General features: G+C 48.3%; 2 protein-coding genes across 3 annotated transcripts; one reads left to right on the top strand and one right to left on the bottom strand.

Moving 5' to 3' along the window:
- The first annotated feature begins 553 nt into the window (after window positions 1-553).
- On the top strand, window positions 554-6,163 carry LOC136960111 (HMG box-containing protein 1-like). Of its 2 annotated transcripts, none has more exons than XM_067254451.1 (11): window positions 554-572; window positions 1,421-1,624; window positions 1,850-2,045; window positions 2,223-2,346; window positions 2,544-2,655; window positions 3,494-3,606; window positions 3,885-4,041; window positions 4,246-4,390; window positions 4,782-5,081; window positions 5,190-5,331; window positions 5,559-6,163. In XM_067254451.1, exons 2-11 carry the CDS (start codon window positions 1,444-1,446, stop codon window positions 5,574-5,576), a joined length of 1,488 nt encoding a protein of 495 aa, XP_067110552.1. In that variant the 5' UTR covers window positions 554-572; window positions 1,421-1,443; the 3' UTR covers window positions 5,577-6,163. The 2 variants fall into 2 exon arrangements, with proteins under 2 accessions (XP_067110552.1, XP_067110550.1); XM_067254449.1 differs by having other exon boundaries at window positions 2,544-2,661.
- Window positions 6,164-6,890: 727 nt separating this feature from the next.
- ptprz1b (protein tyrosine phosphatase receptor type Z1b) lies at window positions 6,891-21,423 on the bottom strand (the record flags this gene model as incomplete). The annotated part of the gene is made up of 23 exons (XM_067255018.1): window positions 6,891-8,044; window positions 8,637-8,772; window positions 9,205-9,347; window positions 9,486-9,630; window positions 9,751-9,884; window positions 10,217-10,290; window positions 10,496-10,589; window positions 10,937-11,083; window positions 11,379-11,514; window positions 11,632-11,795; window positions 12,022-12,153; window positions 12,670-12,804; window positions 13,724-13,806; window positions 13,889-13,985; window positions 14,354-14,374; window positions 15,517-15,605; window positions 15,878-15,969; window positions 16,067-16,214; window positions 18,885-19,118; window positions 19,265-19,424; window positions 19,529-20,058; window positions 20,363-20,489; window positions 21,232-21,423. Coding segments are annotated over 23 exons (3,357 nt in total), but the record flags the coding sequence as incomplete, so codon positions are not given.
- Between the last annotated feature and the right edge of the window lie 948 nt (window positions 21,424-22,371).

The raw sequence follows: 22,371 nt of genomic DNA, 5'->3' as shown, positions 1-22,371 counted from the left end.
TATACCTATGCCAACAACAGGTATCTGTATTTCTTCATTTATTGGTATTATTGTAATTGTAAACCTTAACTGTTTAGTGTGTGTGATCAACAATCTGTTCTTGTGTTCATTGATACTTACTTTAATAGTACACCCTCTGGATCTTGCTTTTAACAATGTTGGCCCTTTTCTTGTAACATTGTTACAAACTCTTACTTGCCAGAGTATTTTATGTATAACTGTTATTTGAATTGCCATTGCAATAAAGTTAGTTTTTTTATACAAATAAATAGCTTCCGAATTTAGATTATTCACTAAAGCAATATGGGTTCTAGTAAACATTTGACTTGTATGTGCTGTAAGAATCTTTAATTATATTGACAAATGCAGTACAATAATGTATATCTTTATTGTATTTTCTATGACAGAACATGAAATAACATTATGGCCAAATATGACAGTTATATTAAGGCTATTAGTGCTAGCCAATAGCGAAGAGAGAAACCAAAAACTGACGTTGGAACCCACCAATGCCTCTGCGTAGAGGAGGTTTTTTATTCACTCTTTCGTTCTTGTTGATGGCGACTGTTTTGGTGAGTTGCAAAAGAAAGTTCATAGAAATGTTAATGTACTATAGTTTCTGAAACGATTTCAAATGAGAAAAAAGTATTGCTAGTCTTCTATAACATAACTCCTAAGGGGAAACGAGAGGATGACATTGCCTGGGTTTGTTCGAGTGTCAGATATCTCAGTATTTTCATTGTTTGTTTGTTTTGTTCTGACAGCTTGCGCAAGAGGCAAGCATTAACAGACTTTCAATCGATGGTATTTCCAACATTTTTGGGTCGTGACATTCTACAAATTCATTGTAGATCTTACTGTAGAATCTAAAAAGATTTTTCGATAGTTGTCGATAACGCACAGGACGATTCTAAACCGTGTTTTTCCTGCAAGCTCAACACTTCTGCTTTGTGACAACAACAAGCCTTACGTTTTCATTATGCTAAGGAGCCTAAGGATCGTGTGAATTCCTAGAATAAAAATCTGTATTATCATAGTGTGCATTCGGATACGTAAATTGTCAATGCGATTTCATTTATATTTATCCTCTTTTAAACGTATTTAAATGAGTTATCGCATTTTCTCAGTATTGAATGAATGAGCTCTGCTGCGCATGCGCGATGTTCTTAAAGTTTATAAACAAGGCCTGCGTGGAAGGAATCACATGACGTTGTTGCAAAACTGACGGGAGAGACAGTCTGTTCTTTTCAATCTGAATTCGCACACATTTAGTCTTACGCTGTCAAATCATCCCAATCGATACAAATGTCCAACAGCTGAATGAATGTCATTTCCTCAAAATGACGTAATATAGCGATAGCAGACTGGCCCACACCCTATCATTCTGTGTAAAAAAACTCCTTTGGTGTGTGTTATGCAGTAGGACGTCCCAAAGTGTAGAACATGGTATGGGAACTTAATCCCGCGCTGGGCTATGGGAGCCCCAAGCCGGGCCTGTCAGAGTCGGCTCCAGAGAGGGACCACACAGGGCAGGACACAAGCAGGGTCCAGGATCTGGAGCTGCTCCACTGTAACCTGCCCTCATCACCAGGAGACCCCACCAGTGACAGCCACATGGAATATGGTAAACACCAACACACAAATATAGAAATATAGAATAATAGAATTATCCATATTATATGGATCTCCTGTGTTGGCAAAGCGACAACTTTGCTGTTATATAGAAGATAATGCTTGAATAATATGATAAAAAATAATAAATATTGTTATATTAATAATAATTATTCGTAAAAAAAATAGAATTCATGTGAGATACGTGTTCCATTCTTTTCCTTTTCCATGACTTCAGATGATCTCCCTGAGCTGCAGGAAGTAGTGGAGGACCAGTCCTCACCCACTGTGTTTCAGGTGGGAGTGTGTGTGTCCCACCAGGAGCGTGACGCCCACACCCACACAGCTCCCCCGGATACACACTGGCTCACACAGCTGGCGCACATAGCCACTGGCCCCCAGAGCCCTCTGCTACAGGGGTCCAACTACAGCAGGTTGGCTTCAGAACACACACACACACACACACACACACACACACACACACACACACACACACACACACACACACACAGAGACATCTACACATTCACAGGCAAAATTGGAGTTTAAATATTCACATTATGCTGCTACTAAGTCTAGTTTCAAAACTCTACATGATTTCCCATTCCTAGGTCTTCTCCAGTCCATATTTTTGGCACCAGTAATAATCTACATTCCTACGCCCGTCCACCCCAAACCTCCAGCAGCACTCCGTCCCCCTCTAGAGGCAACACAAGGGAGCGCAGGCGCATCCGGGTAGGAACTACGACAGCACTCTGTCACCGTTAAGTCGCAGCCCGACCTAACGACTCAGCTTTCAGTCTGACACTGTGTCTTGAATGCTACAATGTCACTTGAGATTTCTACGGCCGCTTCCTTCTTTTTTAGACTGTACCAGTTTGACTCGGACTTCAACTGTGTACGGTCTGAGCCCTGTTGTTTTGCTTGTGCAGGCGAGCAGTGAGTGTGAGTCGGCGATATCTGGGCGATCTTCTCTGTCAGATGACGAGGACATGGACTGGTGTCACTCCTGGCCTCCCACTGCCTGGCATGGCTTCCTCAAAGGTAAAGGTAAAAAAGAAAACACACACACTGATACACAGAGTTTTTGTATGAGAGAGTCTTCTCTCCTTCTGAGGTCAAGAGGTCATGTTGTGGAGCTCCTTCCAGTCCACATACAGACACAGGCCTCACTTGTTCAGACTGACAGGAGTCAGTGAGGAGAAACTTGAGTTGAGTTACCATATTGTCAGGTGTAGTCTTTCAAGTATACAAACATGCTGACCAAATGGAGTGCCTTGTAAGGAAATGTTCTTTCAAAACTATATTTGTACTTGTCTATTCATTGTAAAGAAATTGAATATGAGTGATATGTTTAGCATGTGAGTGTTGTGAATTTAGTATCATTATGAGAAGGATAACACTTGGGATTTTATCCTTACAAAGAAAAAGGTTTTGACCAAGTGATTGTCTATTTGTATAGAGTAGATTAGCTGCATGATCTTTTACTCATTCTTTGTCAAGTGAGGAGTGAGATGTTTGGTTATGTGTGTACAGGTTACATGTGACTGATAACTCAAGCACCCATTGATAAGTATGTTGGCAATCTATGTTGATTCAAAATATATATTGTGAGAGGCACTGGCTTGTCAGACATTTGTACAGAGATTTCACACGTTACAAATTGAAAGTTTAATTTACAAATAAAAAAAGGGAGGACTGATACGCGGAGTTTTTGTATGAGCGACTTCTCTCCTTCTGAGGTCAAGAGGTCATGTTGTGGAGCTCCTTCCAGTCAACATACAGATACAGGCCTCACTTGTTCAGACTGACAGGAGTCAGTGAGGAGAAAATACGCACCTTACAACCTGTTTATGTGCTAACGTGGATTGTTTGTCTGCAGGCACGCGTCTGCGCTTCCACAAAGGCCCCAACACGGAGTGGCAGGATGTTGATGACCTGGAGTCAGACAATGACTCAGACAATGAAGGAGAGACAGAACCCCACCCCCTAAAGGTACAGTCCTAAATAGAGACTTCATCCCATACCCTCAAAGGTCATTTAGAAACAGTATCCTTTCCCCCAAATATCTAGTCATATAGAGACAGAATCCTATCCCCCAAGGATACAGTCATATGGAGACAGGATCTTATCCCCCAAAGGCAAAGTCATATTGAAACAGTATCCTATTCGGATATTCCGAATATATACAGTTAAATAGGGATAGAATCCATCCCTCTTATGTATGCGATGCTCCTGTCTGCCTCGGCCTCCCTGGGGGATGTGTGTTCCAGGGCTACGGCTCAGAGGGACTCAGGCTGGTGGGTCACGAAGAGAGCATCTCCTCCGGTCAGGTGGTCCTCAGGCTGACCTTTGACCCTGTCACATCCCGGGATGGTCTCCTGACCGCAGAGTGCCAACTGGACCACCCCTTCTACGTGAAAAATAAGGGTAAGGGACTAGGGGTTAGGAGAAAGTGTGTGTGTGTGTGTGTGTGTGTGTGTGTGTAGGAGGAATGGAGAGGGGTAGAGGGAGAGGTAGACTGTATCAAGAGTGTGTGTGTGATGGGAGAGGGGGAGAGGAAGAGGGGTAGACTACGCAAGTGAGTATAAACATGTAGGGGGTGTAACCTTCGTGTGTTCGGTCGTCCGACAGGGTGGTCCTCGTTCTACCCGAGCCTGACCGTGGTGCACTATGGGATCCCGTGTTACGAGGTGCAGGTGGGCGACCTGTGTTTGCCTCCGGGACACAGAGATGCAGCCCACACAGACGACTCTCTGGTGTTTGATGCGTTCAGGAGGTAAAAACAGTATGAACATTGAACCTTTGTGACAACTGTTCTAACATGTAGCTTCCTAGTGGAGTTTGATTGAGTCCGAGCCATTAGGAATTCACAGCCTGCCAGACTAGGGTCAAATACTATTTGCAAGTATTTGCAGTGCAATTGAGTCATTTTACACAGTGCAATTGGTCCCAATGTGATGCTGTTACTTAGTCTTAGTAGTATTATTCCGTATCACAAGTTGTTAATTTAGTATGTTTACATTTAACTAGAGTAATTGAGGCAGTATTTTTGGATGAACTAAGTCACGGATTTCTGCCATTGACCCAAACAAAACAATTCCTAACAATGCAGTTCCTGGGTTGAACATCACAATGTGAGTGACTGTGGGCCCATGTCCCTTTCCTAGTTACGACTTCACTCCCCTGGACTCGTCTGCTGTGTACATGCTGAGCAGCATGGCCAGACAGCGCCGCACCTCCCAGTCCAGCGGGGGCGCTGTCTCCCCGGACCCAGACCGACAGAGCTCCAGGGCCTCTCGCGCCTCCGCCAGCTCTCCCCAGCGCAGGCCAGCCAAGGGCCAGCAGGCCCAGATACTGCCTGCCAATGCCACGCCCATCAAGTGCAAACGGCCAATGAATGCCTTCATGCTGTTTGCCAAGAAGTTCAGGGTTGAGTACACTCAGATGTACCCTGGGAAGGACAACAGGTGTGTGTGTGTGAGAGAGAGTGTATGTGTGTGTCTATAGCTGTGTAAACTCCAGCTCCACATTACTCAGATGTTATATCTGAACGTGTGTGTTTGTCCGGTCTGCAGAGCGATCAGCGTGATCCTGGGGGAGCGCTGGAAGAAGATGAAGGGGGAGGAGAGGAGGGTGTACACCGTGGAGGCCAAGACCCTGGCCGACGAGCAGAAGAGACTGAACCCAGACTGCTGGAAACGCAAGAGGAACAACTCGGTATGGAGGGCACACACACACACACACAATACTCTACTGACACATGCCTTCCACAAAACCAAAAAGAACTATGTTGGTCTACTCCATCTCCAACTAAATGGCTTTCGCTCCAGTAATACCCTTAACTAACAAACGCACCTAAATTCAGCGATGCACAAATACACACACACACTCTGACCTAGATTAGTGGACTGTAACATATCTAACCTCTTTTCTCTCTCCTGCAGGGTTCCCTGGCCAACTAGGGAGAGGAGAGACAGAGGAGAGGGAGGACCATACACACACACACACACACACACACACCATAAACAAATTAATGAAAGCCTCCTGCTTTTGGTAGACAGATGTTTCTTTACTGTGACACTGTACAGTACATGCTTGCTTTTCAAACCAAATAGAAAGAAAACACATGTAAGACAAAAAAACAACACCTCTAATCTACTAACTGTGCTTGAACATGATATATATAAATATATAAACATGATATATATTTTTTATGACAAACTTGCCTTAATCTTCCAAAGCGCAAAATGTATTATTTTCTTCCGTCTTTTTAACGAACGTGTATTTTTCAGGTAATTTCATAACCCAGGCTTGAATATATAAACTGTGGTGCTGTAGCTTAGCGCGAGGATGGGCAGGAGAGATCCAAACAGAAGTGTATTTTTCCACAGTGATACTCGCGAGACGTTTTAAGAGTGGTTTCGATGTTTTCAGGTGTGTTTCTCCAAGTGTGTCCGACAAGATACCTTATTTGAACCTGGTGCCACAGCCCAAGGGGATCTTCAGATGTCTAATGATTCTGAGGTGTTATTGCTCTGTACATGTGTAGGGGTGGGGAGGGAGGGAGGTGGTGGGGGGGAGGGAGGGTGGGTGGTGGGGGGGAGGTGGGGGGGAGGGAGGGTGGTAGGGGGAGGGAGGGGTAGTTTCCCACCGTCGGTGTGGTAGCTCTAAACATGTCTTTTACCCAGTCCCAAATCCAGTCCTATACCCTTCGGCCAAACCAACGACCAAGACCAGGATTAGGCAGCAGCCATATTGGAGAATCGCTCGATTGTATGATCTGATACCTTTAACATGACCTTTAAAGAGGAAGGAGCGACAGACCGGTTTGGGACTGGGCAGCTTTCACCCAGGCTCAGTCATAGCATTGAACTGGGTCTGTAAACATGAGGTGGGTGCACTGCACTACAGGGGGCGACGTGTTGTATGCACTATATACACTTTATTATCTCGTATGAAAGGTATGCGTACTGAATACATCCATATTTGAAATAAAAGCAACAAAATCCAATAACTTTGTTCACCTATCAAGGTTGCATTCATTGATTGGATAGATTTCTTTTTTTCCTTTTTTTTGTGCTCTCTGATGTGTACAGGTCTTCCTAAAATGATTGCACACAATGCTATTGTATTATAGTATAAATAAAAAGCATGAATATAACTATTTTTGAGCATGTCGTGTGTTTGGCTTCCCTTTTAATATTTGTGCAGTGTATTTACTCAAACAAGAAAATGAGGATGTTTGATAGTAAATCAAGTTCTTTATTTTTGTGTGAACCCATCTTTATATACATGGTGCCAATGGCCACAAGAAAAAAAGTCTATTATCATGAGATAGAAAAAGAGCATACATTTTAGGATTATTCCAAACATACTCAATGTTCCTCCTAAATTATCAACAGTTATACATTTGTAAATGACTACAAAAACCACCCTTATAGTAAAATATAAAATCTAAAGGTATAAATAATTTTGGCCTGTAGATTAGAGTTATAGGATATTTACATTTACCAGATAAAACAATATTATTCAAACGTCCCGTTTGTCAAAACATCTTCAAAACCAAACCACTGAAGACTGAGGAAAAAAAAGAAAAGACAGAAATCAAATAAGTAACATCATGTTTTCCCTTTGTGGCAACTACACGAGCAGGACATTCTCAGAGTAGAACTGGTTAAATGAAAGACACCACTGGAATAAGCGAGACAGACACACACACACAAGACATTTTGGCATTAGTCATACAACAGTTGTATCAAAGTCCAACATGAATTACAAAAAGGCACAGCATACAAGACTTCATGGAGCAGGCTGCAACACTGTAGTCTAGACAGGTCAAATTCACAGACTGTTGGAGAGCTAGGCTGAGGGCAAGCTAAAGCCAATATGGCAGCTGGTTTCATAGGTATATAAAAGATCGAAAGTTGAGTTCACACAACAGTGCTACTAAACCCTGTGGTTGGTACTGTTAGGCAGTAGGAGTGGAAGAGAATAAACCGCTATGTCTGAAAACTTCCACGGTCCAGCAATGACATAAACACAAAGAGGATATGACAAAGATTGTTGGGCTCCTGTCAGCAAGATGTTACGCTTCCTCCCAGTGTGTGTGTGTGTGTGTGTGTTTGTGTGTAAGTGTAAGTGTAACTTAGTGTGTGCTCCCGTGCATGTGCGTGTTTGTGAGTGCGTCTTCATTGCACGCCTGTGTGTGTGTGTACGTATGTGTTTGTCAGTATGTGTGTGCTGTGTGTGTGTGCTAGTATATATGTGTGTGTGTCACAGAGAGAGGCTACATGAGGGACTCCAGACTCTCGGCGGTGATGACCGTGCCATGGGGAATCGAACCGTTCGTCTCGGAAGACTGCAGTGTCTTCTGGTCCTCCTGACTGCTCACCAGACTCAGCACTGCCCGGTACAGGAACTGGTACTGCTCCTGCAGATTGGTGTGTGTAAAAAAAAAAATCAACCCCCCCACAAATGATACAAAGAAAAATGTGTGTTGTACTGTATATGGTGTACGGTGGTACGGGTGGTTTATACACTATCCTGTATGTGGTATACAGTGGTACGGGTGGTTTATACACTATCCTGTATGTGGTATACAGTGGTACGGGTGGTTTATACACTATCCTGTATGTGGTATACGGTGGTACGGGTGGTTTATACACTATCCTGTATGTGGTATACAGTGGTACGGGTGGTTTATACACTATCCTGTATATGGTGTACGGTGGTACGGGTGGTTTATACACTATCCTGTATGTGGTATACAGTGGTACGGGTGGTTTATACACTATCCTGTATGTGGTATACGGTGGTACGGGTGGTTTATACACTATCCTGTATGTGGTATAAGGTGGTACGGATGGTTTATACACTATCCTGTATGTGGTATACGGTGGTACGGGTGGTTTATACACTATCCTCTATGTGTTATACGGTGGTATGGGTGGTTTATACACTATCCTGTATGCGTGTGCATGTGTGTGTGTGCATGTGTGTGTGTGCTTGTGTGTAGTACCCACCAGGTCGTTGAAGACCCCGGGCCTCATGAGGTTGGTCATGCGTGCCACCTGGTACACGTCCACGCTGGCCTCCTGCTCCAGCTGGTGACACAGGGTGGTGAGGGCGCAGAAGAGCCCCGCCGTGGCCCCCCCCAGCCTGGCAGTGCATGGCATGGGCACACGGAGCACACACGACCCACACAGGTCACACACGCGTACCCATAGACAAGCAGCACACAGCTCCCTATTTGCGATTGTGCACCTTCCGACTACGTGTCGAATATTTCTGTACACTAGGAAGCACTAACTGTCCATCAATATCCTACCTCAAATAATGATAGTTTATAGCAAGAAAGAAAAGGGTCCAAACGAATAACTAAGCGTTACTGTAAATGCGATTACTACTCATATCCTATCCAAAACGTACACTAAAGAAAAGCCACCACGGTGTCGGAGCATGGGTGACGTTTCTCGACCCAGAAGGAGGTCAAACGGGTTCCGGATCATGCGGAGAATTCCGAACCTTACGCTGGTTCGGAAACGTCCTCACGCCAACTATACAGCCAAACGCTGGGTCACGTGTCCTCACCGGTCATGTACCACCACTGGGCCATCCCTCTCCCTGCCGTGCTCTCTGACGATGTTGACCAGCTCAAAGCAGTTCCTGATGGGGCTGTCTGGGTTGGGCCAGCAGCGGGAGGCATACTGCCTCACCTCCAGCACATAGTCATCCTGGGGGGGGGGGGAGGGGGGGGGGAGAGGTGGAGGGGGGGGGGGAGAGAGAGAGCTAGTAAGAAAGGATGGAGGGAGGGATGGAGGTCCTTGTGTGCGGGTGTGTTTGTTTGCGTGTGTATGTGTGTGTGTGTTTACCTGTGTGGCCTCCAGTATGAAGTCCTGGACAACCAGTCTCTCCTCATTGGCCAGGCAGACATGTTCTTCTCCAGAGAACGAAACTGTGAAACCCTCGCAGCTGATTGGTTGGTCTTTGCTGGGCCAGTACACCCACGGCTCCTCTCTAGGGCTCTGACACGACTGACAAAAAAACACAATGTTTGCTTGTGAATGTGTCTGTCCGTGTCAAGTCTATGTGTGTGTGTGTGTGTGTTTATGTGTAGTAGGTGTGTGTCAGAGGGACTCTACCTGTGTATGTGTGTCGGGCAGGGCAACGATGACTCGCACGTTGTGGTCCCAGACCATTCTCCAGAAGTTGGACACAGTGCTGACCAGAGGAGTCTGGGTCAGAATGAACTCCCTGCTCTGGTGGTGCCCCTGCAACCACAACATGACCGTGATATGACCTCAGCACAACCACAATAAATACAACGGTTTATTCCGCAGTTGACCAAGGTTGGTAATCTGGATGTAGCAAAGTTCATGTTGAAATACAATTCTTCTACAGAGTACTGTAGAAGAATTGTCGTTTAAGAGGGTTGTTGTATCCTAAGTAGCCACCTCTACTTTCTTATTTGCGCGAGACAGGCTAAAACGCCACCTCGCTGAGTATGAACGCTAATGAAGTGTCTGATATTTGTCTGCGTAACCATCGCATAGGAGGTCTTAGGAGAACGCGGGAGGATCTGCTGTGACGTAGCATGTCTTACCATGACGTAGGAAGCGTTGATGTAGTCGGAGGAATCGCTTCCGGCCGTGGACAAACACACTCTGGATCGCTCCACTGTACACACATGGACACACAGATTATTACCACCTAATGCTTTCACCTCAAAATTCTGCAAGTCTAATGGATTCAGTCTCTAACTGGCTAAATTAAGTAACCGTCATGAATGACCCACGTTTGTGGCAGATTAAGACACTTCAGGGACATTTCTGGGCAGTGCGTGTGTGTGCGTGTGTGTGTGTGTGTGAGTGTGCGTCCTCACCAGGCATGAGAGAGGAGCTTCTGTTCTTCTCAGCGTTGCCTTCCTTCAAGGCGGTAGCGTAGTCCGACTGTCGGGCCCTGCGTTGACTGACCAGCTGGGAAACACAAACAGAAACACGATCAACAGAAACACCACGACCATCCTTCTGTGGCACTCCTCAAGCTTAGAGTAGGAAAACACTCATATACAAAAAGGATTTGGGTTCTGTGTCCTAAAATTATAGTTCGACATAAGATACATCCTGGATTCAGAATCAAATTAGAACTATTCTACAGGTTTACACATGTAGTAACGCTACACATACTGCAGTAACCTAAAGTGATGCTTCTAGAAGTATACTAGTCCTGGAGTAATACTGTGTGTGCCATACAATGGAATCATGCTGACATTAATTCTTAATGCAGGTATGGTGTGGGGACCCCTGACCACTTGACCTCGGACCTTAAACTGCTTCTCCATGCGTGTCCTGCCCGAGGGCGCTGGGGTCAGCAGGTCAGACACGTATGAGTGAATGAGGTCGGAGGTCACCAGCGTGTCTTTGCTGAGGATGGCCTCCACCAGTGCATCGTGGGTAAATACGTACTGCTCCTGGACGCAGGGAACACAGACAAAGAGAGAATCGTCCAGTCACAGTTTGAAGGTTAATGACTAAACGTGATGCAACAGACGCGAACCCACAACCTTGAGTTGTCTTCACTCCTCACACAAGTTTTCCTTTAATGCAAATGGAAACATTCGATACAGAATTTCTCCTTGTGTCACAGGCGGTGTTGCGTTGCTTGTTCGTCTGGCTTACTGTCTGTCTTGCCCAGGTCTCAGACAGAGACGTCTCTGAGTTTGAGACGTCTCACGGTGCACTGTGAGAGTTTGCGCTTGCGTTTACCTCGGTCTGAACCAGGTAGTTCCTCTGCGTTCGAACGTGTTTGAGGAAGCCGAGCACGTTGACCTTGCCCTGCTCCTGGATCTGCTGCAACATGCTGTCCAGCACGATGTAGGTGCCTGTCCTGCCCACGCCGGCGCTGCAACACACACACACACGGAAAACACATCATGAACACCATGAATGCTCTGGGATATCGGTCACCTCACGGGATCGTCATGGCAGGGATGTTCCCGACACACACACACACACACACCTGCAGTGAACGAGGACAGGGCCCGAGTCGTTGGTCCGGTCCTGGGTGGAGGCCCGGACGAAGGAGAGGACGGGGAGGGTGTACTCTGGGACCCCCATGTCGGGCCACTGGGTGTAGTGGTACTGGAGCACTGTCCTCTCTGTACCACGGCCCTTCTGGGAGGCCTGGGGGGGGGGGATGTTTGGGGGGGTGGGGGGTTGGCTTTAGTAAATTCATACAATCCATGAATACAATACAGGTGGCAATACAGGTGTAAAACTGTGCTAGGGAATCGGTCGTGCGACGTCATGATGGGCTTGGTTGGTGGGTCGGTTGGCGGGACTTACGTGCATGCGAATGTGTGCATGTATGTGTGTGTGTGTGTGTGTGTGTGTGAGGGCCCCTGCTCACCTTCTGGCTGCTGTCTCTGAGGGTGAACGTTCTCAGGGTGTAGTAGGCCAGGGTCTTGGAGCTGCGCAGGCTCACCTGGTACTGACCATAGTCCTCCTGGTTCTCCTCTGGCCAGTACTGCTCACACTTCCTCTGAGAGAGAGAGAGAGAGAGAGAGAGAGAGAGAGAGAGAGAGAGAGAGAGAGAGAGAGAGAGAGAGAGAGAGAGAGAGAAGAGAGGGAGAGAGAGAGAAAGAGAGAGACAGAGAGAGAGAGAGAGAGAGAGAGAGAGAGAGAGAGAGAGAGAGAGAGAGAGAGAGAGAGAGAGAGAGAGAGAGAGAGAGAGAGAGAGAGAGAGAGAGAGAGAGAGAGAGAGAGAGAGAGAGAGAGAGAGAGAGAGAGAGAGAGAGAGAGAGAGAGAGAGAGAGAGAGAGAGAGAGAGAGAGAGAGAGAGCGACATGGTCAGTGTTGGGGATAGTGAGGCACGGTACAGGAGGGTAGAAGTAAAGAGAAAGAGAGGGGGGGATAAAAGAGAAAGTGGATTAGATAGAGAGTTAGGTATTCCATCTTGCCCTCTCTCTCTCTCATCCTCTCTCACCCCTCCCTCCCTCCCTCTCTTCCCTCTCTCTCTTCCATCCTATGCTGTGTGTGTGCTGGTCGGGGGGCTCACCCTTCCCTTCTCCAGAAGGTTGGTGATCATGATGATGACTCCCACGTTCTGCTGCCACACCATCCTCCAGAAGTCCTCCCTGCCGGCCCTCAGGGGCCCCTGGGCAGCGATGTACGCCCGGGGACGCTCGAACCCCTGGCAGCCAGGACCAGCATGCAGGAGGAAGGGTTAGACACACCGTTCTGCCATGTGTTCATCCAAGAACATCTCTCTACCTGTCACGTCCATCCGTCCTTCCATCCGTCCATCTGTGCATCCATCCATCCATCTGTGCATCCATCTATCCATCTGTGCATCCATCCATCTGTGCATCCATCTGTGCATCCATCCATCCATCTGTGCATCCATCCATCCATCTGTGCATCCATATGTGCATCCATCCATCTGTGCATCCATCCATCCAACCATATGTGCATCCATCCATCCATCTGTGCATCTATCTATCCATCCATCCATCCATCCATCTGTGCATCCATCTGTGCATCCATCTGTGCATCCATCCATCCATATGTGGATTGTCGTAGGCCGAAAACTGGATAAGACACCTTAAGTTTAGGCGTAAGTGGATCCTGACCCTTATTGATCAAGTCAGGGAAAACACACAGTTAGGTCTCTCGGAGCACAAAGTGAGAGCCTCCTTAACATCTGAATACAGACAGCATTTATAGCATATGGACAACCCCTTATCATAATGGCAGTTCACCCTGTCCTCCCAAAACCCAAATGGTCAGTCTACCCTGCTCTCAATGTATCTCGTTATCTCCTGTAAGCGTTATGTCAATATGTTATGTTCTCGTTGTAACTGCTGATTCATGCTTATCTTGAATCAGCTGACCCCCTCCCCTTACTGTCCCTGTTTCTCTGCTGAGAGACCAAATGTCAAGACAAAGCTTGCTTGACCTGTGGTTATCCACTTACGCCTAAACTTAAGGTGTCTTATCCAGTTTTCGGCCTACGACAGCATCCATACATCCATTTGTGCATCCATCCATCAATATGTGCATCCATACATCCATCTGTGCATCCATCCGTGCATCCATTCATAAACACTTACATCCACAAAGTTGGCATTGATGTAGTCTGAAACTCTGCCCTCCCCATCCAGACTGTTGGTGAGTTTGACTCTACTGTGGTCATCTGGGACAGAGAGATGGAGTGGGGTCAGTGTGCGTGCGTGTGTGCACAAACAAGTGTGTGTGTTTGCGTGTGTGTGCCTTACAAGCCAGGATGTTGATGTATCTGTTCTTGGTCCTGTTGTCAGGGTGGTTGGAGCTCTCTGTGGTGACGCTCAAGTCCACGGTGCACTCCTGAACCTCCTGGAAGAGATCACACTGACAGTCAGCACGGGACACACACACTCTCTCACACACACACACACACACACACGCGCACTCACGCACACTCACGCACACTCACAATGAGCCCACACCAAAAAACCTCACTATCCAGTCTAATGATCATGCAAGGAAAACAAAAGAGACCCAATTCCAGCACACACCAGTCCAGCTATTCAGCGGCGTGATGACATCACATTGGTCTAGGTTTGAGAATAGAACACATGACAAACCACGGGATGGTGTTTGAGGTGGAGAGAATAAAAATCAGGAATTCTTACATTCTATGGAGACCAACCACATCTCTGTTAGTGTGTTCAAGTCAAAGACGGAGGGAGAAGTATCCTTACCTCACAACACTCTTTCACAATCTAATGAGGGGGGGGGTGAGAATGCAGAAAGCACAGTGATGAGGGGGGGGGGGGGGTTTGACACAGACAGACAGACAGACAGACAGACAGGCAGGCAGACAAACAAACAAACAAACAAACAGGCAGATAGACAGACAGGCAGACATACAGAGAGGCACACAGACAGACAGACAAACAGATAGACAAAGAGACAGACAGACAGCCCGACAGACAAAGAGACAGACAGACAAAGAGACAGACAGACAGACAGACAGACAGACAGACAGACAGACAGACAGACAGACAGACAGAGAGACAGTAACCGGTCAGTGCAAATACAGAAACACATGGCACATCTGTGTGTGTGTGTGTGTATCTTTGTGCACAGGTGTGTTGGTGTGAACTCATGCTTGGGATAGAAGTCTGAACCAGGGATACAACACTTGTGTATCCTACTCAGACCTCATAAACAAAACACAAGCAGCATCACAGCTGCCCCGGCCGACTGTCTGTATTATGTGCAGTGTCCTTGCAGCCAGGTTTCCCTTGGCATGCTTACTGCTCAAAAAGGAAGATATATGGGAGTCAGGTGGCTGAGCGGTGAGGGAGTCGGACTAGTAATCCGAAGGTTGCCAGTTCGATTCCCGGTCATGCCAACTGACGTTGTGTCCTTGGGCAAGGCACTTCACCCTACTTGCCTCGGGGGAATGTCCCTGTACTTACTGTAAGTCGCTCTGGATAAGAGCGTCTGCTAAAATGACTAAATGTAAATGTAAATATGGTAACATTGAACAGGATCTGAGACCAAACCGAAACAAACCCATTTGAATCGGAGATGCTTTTCCAAAATCTTTTGCTCGCGCATTACAGTTGTTGTTTTCAGAGAAATATAGGTTTCTATTATTGTAAGGGGACGTCGTTGAGTGAATTACTATGACGGCCATTGTTGAGATTTCATCAGATGAAATCTCAACCTTGGCTACTCCCTTCACACGGAAGCTCTCGAAGGCTTTCGCGTTTTCCTCTCTGACAGAGCTACACGATGTTAATACTGTTTGGGGGTGCGTTAGAGAGCTGACGGGGGGGGGTGGGGGGAGAGACAGACAGCAGCAGGGGCCGTGGAGGACAGCATCACCGCTGGGGGGGGGGGGGTGGGCTTTTACCTCAAACTCCTTGGAGAAGGTGTTGGTGCTGTGGAGTTCTGCCACGTGCTTCACAAACTGCTTCACCGACATGGCCTCCTGCTGCACCTCTGTCAGCCACCGGGTGGAGGAACGAGGTGAGTCGGAGCAGGTGTGTGTGTGTGTGAGTGAGAGAGAGAAAGAGAGAGAGAGAGAAAGAGAGAGAGAGAGAGAGAGAGAGAGAGAGAGAAATGGAAAGCAATAGAGAGAAAAAAACATCAGAGTCTTTCTGTGTAATGTAATCCTTTTTGCAGACAGTTTAATCCATAACTCTTCATCTGCAGTTAAATGCTCTGCCCTTCCCGGCACAGTGTACAGACATAGGTTGCGTGTTTGCAGTTACCCGCAGCTAGCAGCAGGGGTGTCGACGGAGCCGAGACCACTTTGGGCGATGCATTGTCCTCTGGGTAGAAATTTGCTGTCTGGAAACAGTTCCTGTTAAACATGAACAGTTCCCCGTTAAGCATAAACCAGTTTCATAAACGTCGGACGTAGAAGAAACAGGGTGGAGTGTGAAAAAGTAGTGCCCAACCTCCAGTAGATGAGGATGCCAACCAGGACGAGGAGACAGAGGATGGTGAGAGTGGAGACCACCGCCAGGGGCACCACAGTCCTCCGCTCCCTCTCCACCCCACTGCCCACCATGCCAACCCTGGACTCATGGCTGCTGTTACTGCCCTCTAGAGGTGGGAGGGACAACGTGCAGGTTATAATCTCGTCTCTCCGTCTCTCTCTCTGTCTCTCTCTCTGTCTCTCTCTCTGTCTCTCTCTCTGTCTCTCTCTCTCTCTCTCACACACACACACAAACACATTTACACATTTACACACGTACACACACACACCAACTGAAATACAGCAACCATATCTATCGGATGTCATTTCTGTAATCGCTCATTCCTAAGTGTGTGTGGCGCAACTGTACCTTTCCTGTTCAGCTCCACAGCCGTGCTGATGTTAAACACAGGGAGCCGCAGCTCTACTGTCAAGTTACCAACACCGGGAAGATCCTCTTTAGCTCCTCGACCTTCTTTCCCCCCTCCTCCTCCCGCTATTCCTCCTTTTCCACCTCCTTCTCTTCCTCCATCTCCTTTCATCCCTGCTCCTCCTCCTTCCCTACTTCCACCTGTTTCTCTATCAAATCCTCCTTTGGTCCCTCCATCAACTTCATCCCCGGAGCCGCTGCCGTCCTCAACGGTGGCTGACCTCCACAGAGAGGGCTTCAAACCATCTATCTGAGCTGGACTCTCTGTCTCTCTCCCAGTCTCTCTCTCATTGTCTCTCTCAGTCTTTACCTTGGTCTCACCCTCTGCCTCAAGGGTCAACTCGCCCTCAAAGTAGAAGCCAGAGTAGAGACCTTCAAAGTCTGTCTCAGGCCCTGTCTCACCTTGTCTTTCGCCCCATCCCTCAGTACCTGTCTCACCCCTTCCCTCACCTGCTGTCTCACCCCCTCCCTCATCTCCTGTCTCACTCCATGTCTCACCTTCTGTCTCATCTCCTGTCTCACTCCCTCCCTCAGGCCCTGTCTCATATCCTGTCACAGGCCCTGTCTCGCCCCCTTCCTCAACTCCTGTCTCACTCCCTTCCTCAGGCTCTCCCTCATCTCCTTTCTCACTCCCTCCCTCAGGCCCTCCCTCATCTCCAGTCTCACCCCCTGTCTCACCCCCTGTCTCACCAGCTTTCTCAGGCCTTGTCTCACCCCTTATACCGCCTTCTGTCTCACCCTTTGTGTCACTCACTGTCTCAGGCTCTACCTCACCTCCTGCCTCACCCCCTTCCTCACCCCCCATCTTCCTCCATGTCTTCCCCTCTCCCCCCTCCCTCTGTTCTGGAGCCGAGGCTGGGCTGTGCGTGGGTAACAAACGGCCCGTCCAGAAAACCACGGTCACGTCTCTGTCCTGGGCCGAGCTGCGATCGTACAGGCCAGACCCAGAGCCACTCGAGTCCATCTTTCCGTCCAGAGAGAGTGGGGCGAGCAGGCCCTCTTGGGGAGAGTGACCGGTGGGGTGCAGGGTGGATGCGCGTCCTTCAGGAAGGGTGGATATGGCAGGGGTCGGGGGTAGGGTGCGGGTGGTGGTGGAGGAGGAGGAAGGGCCGGTGCCTGGGACTGGAATGTGGAGGGAGGCCTCTTCAGACTGGGTTGGAGGAGGGGCCGGAGTGGCTCCCTCAAAGGCGGAGACTGTGGGCTCGCGGTCGAGGACTGAAGAGGCAAGGGGCGGTGGGAGGGGGGAGCTCTCTGATTGTTCCTGAGAGCTGGAGGAGTCCGTTCTGACTGGAACGGAAAATTCCGGGCACACAACATGAAAGAAACGTAGGCCAATGAGAAAAGACACATCCTGAAGTAGAGAGAGGGAAAGCTCCTCTGCTAGTAGAAAGGAAGAAGTGGCGTGAAAGTGCAAAACAACCACCAGAGGGCAACGTTGCGCCAAGGGCGAGCATGTAGGAGGAAAGAACAGTCCCAGAAGAAGACAGGAGAAGATAACATCGATGGGCTGATGTTCAAGAAATGGAGAGAAGCAATCGTGTGTGGCAGAAAATCACCACCCCTGAGAAGCTTTTCATAAAGTAAAGCGCCAAGCAACAAAACATAAAAGAATGATCAGAATCCTAATCCTAATCCCCAGCACAATCACCATCCTTAGCGTCAGCGCCACCACACACCAAGCCCACAACAAACACAAACATGGGTCAAATACCATTTGGAAATACTATCCCCCTAATACATGAGGTGTACTGAATTTAGGTCACCCCGTGTGACCAACCAAAAGTAATTCCCCGTGATTACAAACTCGGTTCTTTGAAAACCGTTGTATTTGAATGTATTTGACGCAGGTCTGTCTCAGTCCAAAGCGGTCGAACCCCATCAGGTAGCACCGCGAGGTGCAGAAGCATCAGAGAAGCACGAGCGACATCAAGAACCGAGACAGGAAGCCCCTGCACCACTCACCCTTGACCCCAGCATCCTACGCATGCTCACACACACAAACCGATCAAGCACGATGGTATCATCATAATTCGATATGGGCACATTTTTGCTCTTCGTCATATCATGTAATGTTATATCTTCGAGCTACTTTAATTCCTTATGTGTGTGTGTGTGTGTGGATTCATCTCTTGGAACTATGTCGGTCGTCGTGTTGTGAAAAGTCAGGGGGTCAGATGGCTGAGCGGTTAGGGAATCGGGCTATTAAATCAGAAGGTTGCCGGTTTGATTCCAGGCTGTGCTAAAAGACGTTGTGTCCTTGGGCAAGGCACTTCACCCTACTTGCCTCGGGGGGAATGTCCCTGTACTAACTGTAAGTCGCTCTGGATAAGAGCGTCTGCTAAATGACTAAATGTAAATGTTAGTCTACCGTTGAACATGGGCTGAGTGGTGTGAGGCAGGATCTTGCTGATGGACGAGGTCCCAGACGAGCTGTCGCCGGTGGAGAGGGTGTTGCTGGGCGTCGCGGATCTCGCCCGGACCCAAGGCACGGAGGGAGTGGACGTTTCAGAGAGGGGGGTCTCCGAGAGAGGCGGAGCCTCGGTCCTTCCGACGTCCCCGCCCTTGGGCGGCGACGTGACCAATCCTTGATCATCTCCGTTACCTGCGCGACAAGATTGAGCTCTGTTGAGGCCGAGGCATGTCAGATCAGAGTATTGAGTCCTTTCGAAGAATGAAATCGACGAGTTTAGCGACGACAAATCGGCCTGTCAAAAAAAAATAAGCAAAAAGACAAATAGCATCTCTTACCCTGTGGAGTCGTAGTAGAAGGGGGCAGCTCAAACAAAGTACTGTTCACCACATCCTCAAAGTAGATGTCAGTGACCTCCATATCCACTGCAGGGAGGGAGAAGATGTCGCCCCCCAGTGGTGGGAGGTCTCCCCCTGAAGTGGAAGCCTTGCCTCTGCTCTGGATGATGAAAACCCATTGAGACATCAGCATTTTATATGCACGGAAATGGATGTGGGCGCAGAGCATGGACGGAAATAAAGAGAAGATAAAGAAGCTGTTACCTTGGGTGAGGCCGACAATGAAGACTCCTCTGTGATTCGCCGGCGGACGGGCATGCTGGTTGTCTTGGCAACAGGAAACAGGAAGCCAGGCTGGTCCGTCATCACGGTAACCCAGATGGAGCTCTTGCTGTCAGAGGCAGAGCTGGTGTGATTTCGGTTCGGGGTGATCCGTTTGTTCTGGTCCACGAGGTTCGGATCAAAGCCGGCCCGCTCTGGTTTAGTTCGAGGCTTCCTCTGGTCAACCGTGTTCTGATTGGTTCTTTTCGTATTCACTTTGATGATTGGTGGAGGCAGTCTAGGGACATCCGGAGTGCCGGGCTGGATGGGAAGGTTCTGATCTGGGCTCGGCTGGGTTGTGATCTCCGGGAGCCGGTTCTGAAACACTTTGGTCTGCTCCACCGGGATCTCCTCCACTGGGCTGTCATCTTTGGCTTCTTCCCGATCCACCTGGTTCTGATCCACTTGAGGTGCGTTGTCTTCATTGTTGTCTTCAGTTTCTGCTGAGTCAGTGTCCGGACCTGACTCACTCTCTAGAGAGAAGAGAACCCGATGGGGTAAGATGAGTCAGCAGGCTAGAGAAGGTTCTGGATTGGCCGAGTACCAACAACTTGGAATGGCTTGTCTTTTGAACTCGGCTGTGGGATTAATCGCGTGGTTGCTATTTGATAACATACTCTACAAAGTACTGTATAACTACTTTTGTGTTGAGATTTGGAGAGCTAGCCCATGAGAAAAGACGAACCCCGCACGTCATTTCTGAAAACATTCCATATTTAAGCCCTGTCCTAAACATGGACTCATCTTCACGGTGTATTGGCGGTCGCCTGGTCTCACCTGCGTCCTCGAGCGGCATGTCCACGATGATCTGGTCGCTCATGCGTCCTGTCAGGCCATTGGTGCAGACGGCCAACACCTCAACCACGTAGCTGCTGTTCGCCAGCAGGCCATGGATGATGGCGCCCTGGGATGGCGGAGAAAATAAAAAACGCCCACGCAACCATCAGTCAATCGATCCATGCGGCAACACGTGGATCATCGATACAAGCCATTCAGTCGGTCCGTCGACATTGTCCATCGACACTTGCGTCGACTGAACTCTAGAATTCCGTCCGGCTTTCGAAAGTGATCGCCGGCTTTTGACAACCACACATCAAGCAGTCACAGAGGACGACACAGAGACATTCGTCGGTCATTGGTGTCACAGTAAACGCACGTCTAAAGTTGTGACAGAGGAAGGACAAAACAACAATCTATACAACAGTCAGTAACACATGCAGAAAGGCCCTCTCACCGTGTGAGGCCACTGTAAGCCCATTAGCTGGCATGCCTACTACTAAACGTGATTCATATGTAGAGAGAATGCAATACTGATACTGTAATAGTAACACAAAACCATAACCCTTTACAGGCCAAGCTAATGGTTTCAACTTGACTACCGTAAGACACGTTTGGGGGTTTGTAACTGAATGTCTGACAACCAAGCAGGTAGACAGCCAGACAGCCAGCCAGACAGCCAAACAGGTAGACAGCCAGCCAGCCAGACAGACAGACAGACAGACAGGAGGAAAGACAGACGGACAGACAGGCAGTTAAAAAGGCAGGCAGGCAGACATGCAGGCAGGCAGGCAGAAACACAGACAGGCAAACAAACAGCCAGCCAGCCAGCCAGACTGCCAGCCAACCAGCCCGCCAGGCAGCCTCACCACGTCCTGGTCCCCGTCGGTGCGGTACTCGTGTCTGGGCTGCTCGCGGCCCTGCAGCCGCTGGTAGGAGACAGAGTACCAGTCGATGGTCGTGTCAAACACCACACGGGGGCGCTCCCACGTCACCACGATGGTCGTGTCGTTGCTGGCGTCTGCCTGGACGTTCCCCGGCTCCGAGCTGCACGCTGGAAAGAGAAGAACACAAACAAGTTTTATAGTGGTAGTAGTAGAGAATTAGTAGTCAATTAAACACCTACAAAAAGCAGAGTTAGACAGCTAGGAAACTGTAAAGAGGAGCTGGTCCAAGAGTTCCAATATGCCTGTACTTGTACTTGTTGCAAATTACAAATAAACTAGTAGGTCATTTGTCAGCAAATGCTAATGTTTGAACTTGTAATGCTACTTGAATTAGAGGCCCTTTCAATGGTGTTGGTTACAATCGCTACAGGATATGAATGAGGTATCATGGTCAGGGTCAGTAGTTACTCTATGAGTCTGTTGGCAGCAGTCACTGTGGAGTCATTGATGTTTGTCCCCAACGGCAATGCTTGGAGGAAAACAGAAGCAGTTCTAAGAGCTGAGGCGATGAGGACGGAGGACATGAGAGACGACGAGAGCACAGGGAGTGAGATGAAAGAGAGAGAGATTTCAAAAAGGGAGAGCTGAGTAGAGAGGAAAGGAGAGGGAGACGTGAGGAGCGAGGGAGGAGGAGGCGGGAGAGGGAGATGTGAGGAGCGAGAGAGAGAGAGAGAGAAGAGGAGAAGAAAGAGTGGAAGAGTGGGGAAAGAGAGAGCACATTCACCGACACCGGCACAGAGTGCTGCAGCATTTCTGACGGAATTTCTGAGCGTTTATTTAAATTTCACAAAGAAATAGCTGCGCGATGGGAAACTGCAAAGCTGGGTTCCCTAGCAACCGCTACAGTAAACACTTTTGCGTCATCTTTTATCAGAGAGGCACTTGCCTCCAAGGAACTCAACTGACCTTGCAAACGGGTGATATTACTGTGCCACTAAAACATGCTTGTCACAGTCATTTTGATGTTGGAACCCAGCCTGGGTTACAGTAGAAGGAGTTCTGTATTTTCAACGTGAACATTTGTTTGCTGGGGTTGGGTTAGAGTTAAGGGTTAAGATTTTG

The sequence above is a fragment of the Osmerus mordax genome, chromosome 17 (genome assembly GCF_038355195.1).
Source record: "Osmerus mordax isolate fOsmMor3 chromosome 17, fOsmMor3.pri, whole genome shotgun sequence".
Lineage (NCBI taxonomy): Eukaryota > Metazoa > Chordata > Actinopteri > Osmeriformes > Osmeridae > Osmerus > Osmerus mordax.
The sequence above is the reverse complement of the archived record's forward strand: the minus strand, read 5'-3'. Positions and strand labels throughout refer to the sequence as shown.

Coding starts and splice junctions, on each gene's coding strand:
- LOC136960111 (XM_067254449.1), top strand. CDS start 1,444: ATGGTATGGGAACTTAATCCCGCGCTGGGCTATGGGAGCCCCAAGCCG. Junction 3,607..3,884: donor CAGAACCCCACCCCCTAAAG/GTACAGTCCTAA, acceptor TGTGTGTTCCAG/GGCTACGGCTCAGAGGGACT. Junction 4,042..4,245: donor CTTCTACGTGAAAAATAAGG/GTAAGGGACTAG, acceptor GTCGTCCGACAG/GGTGGTCCTCGTTCTACCCG.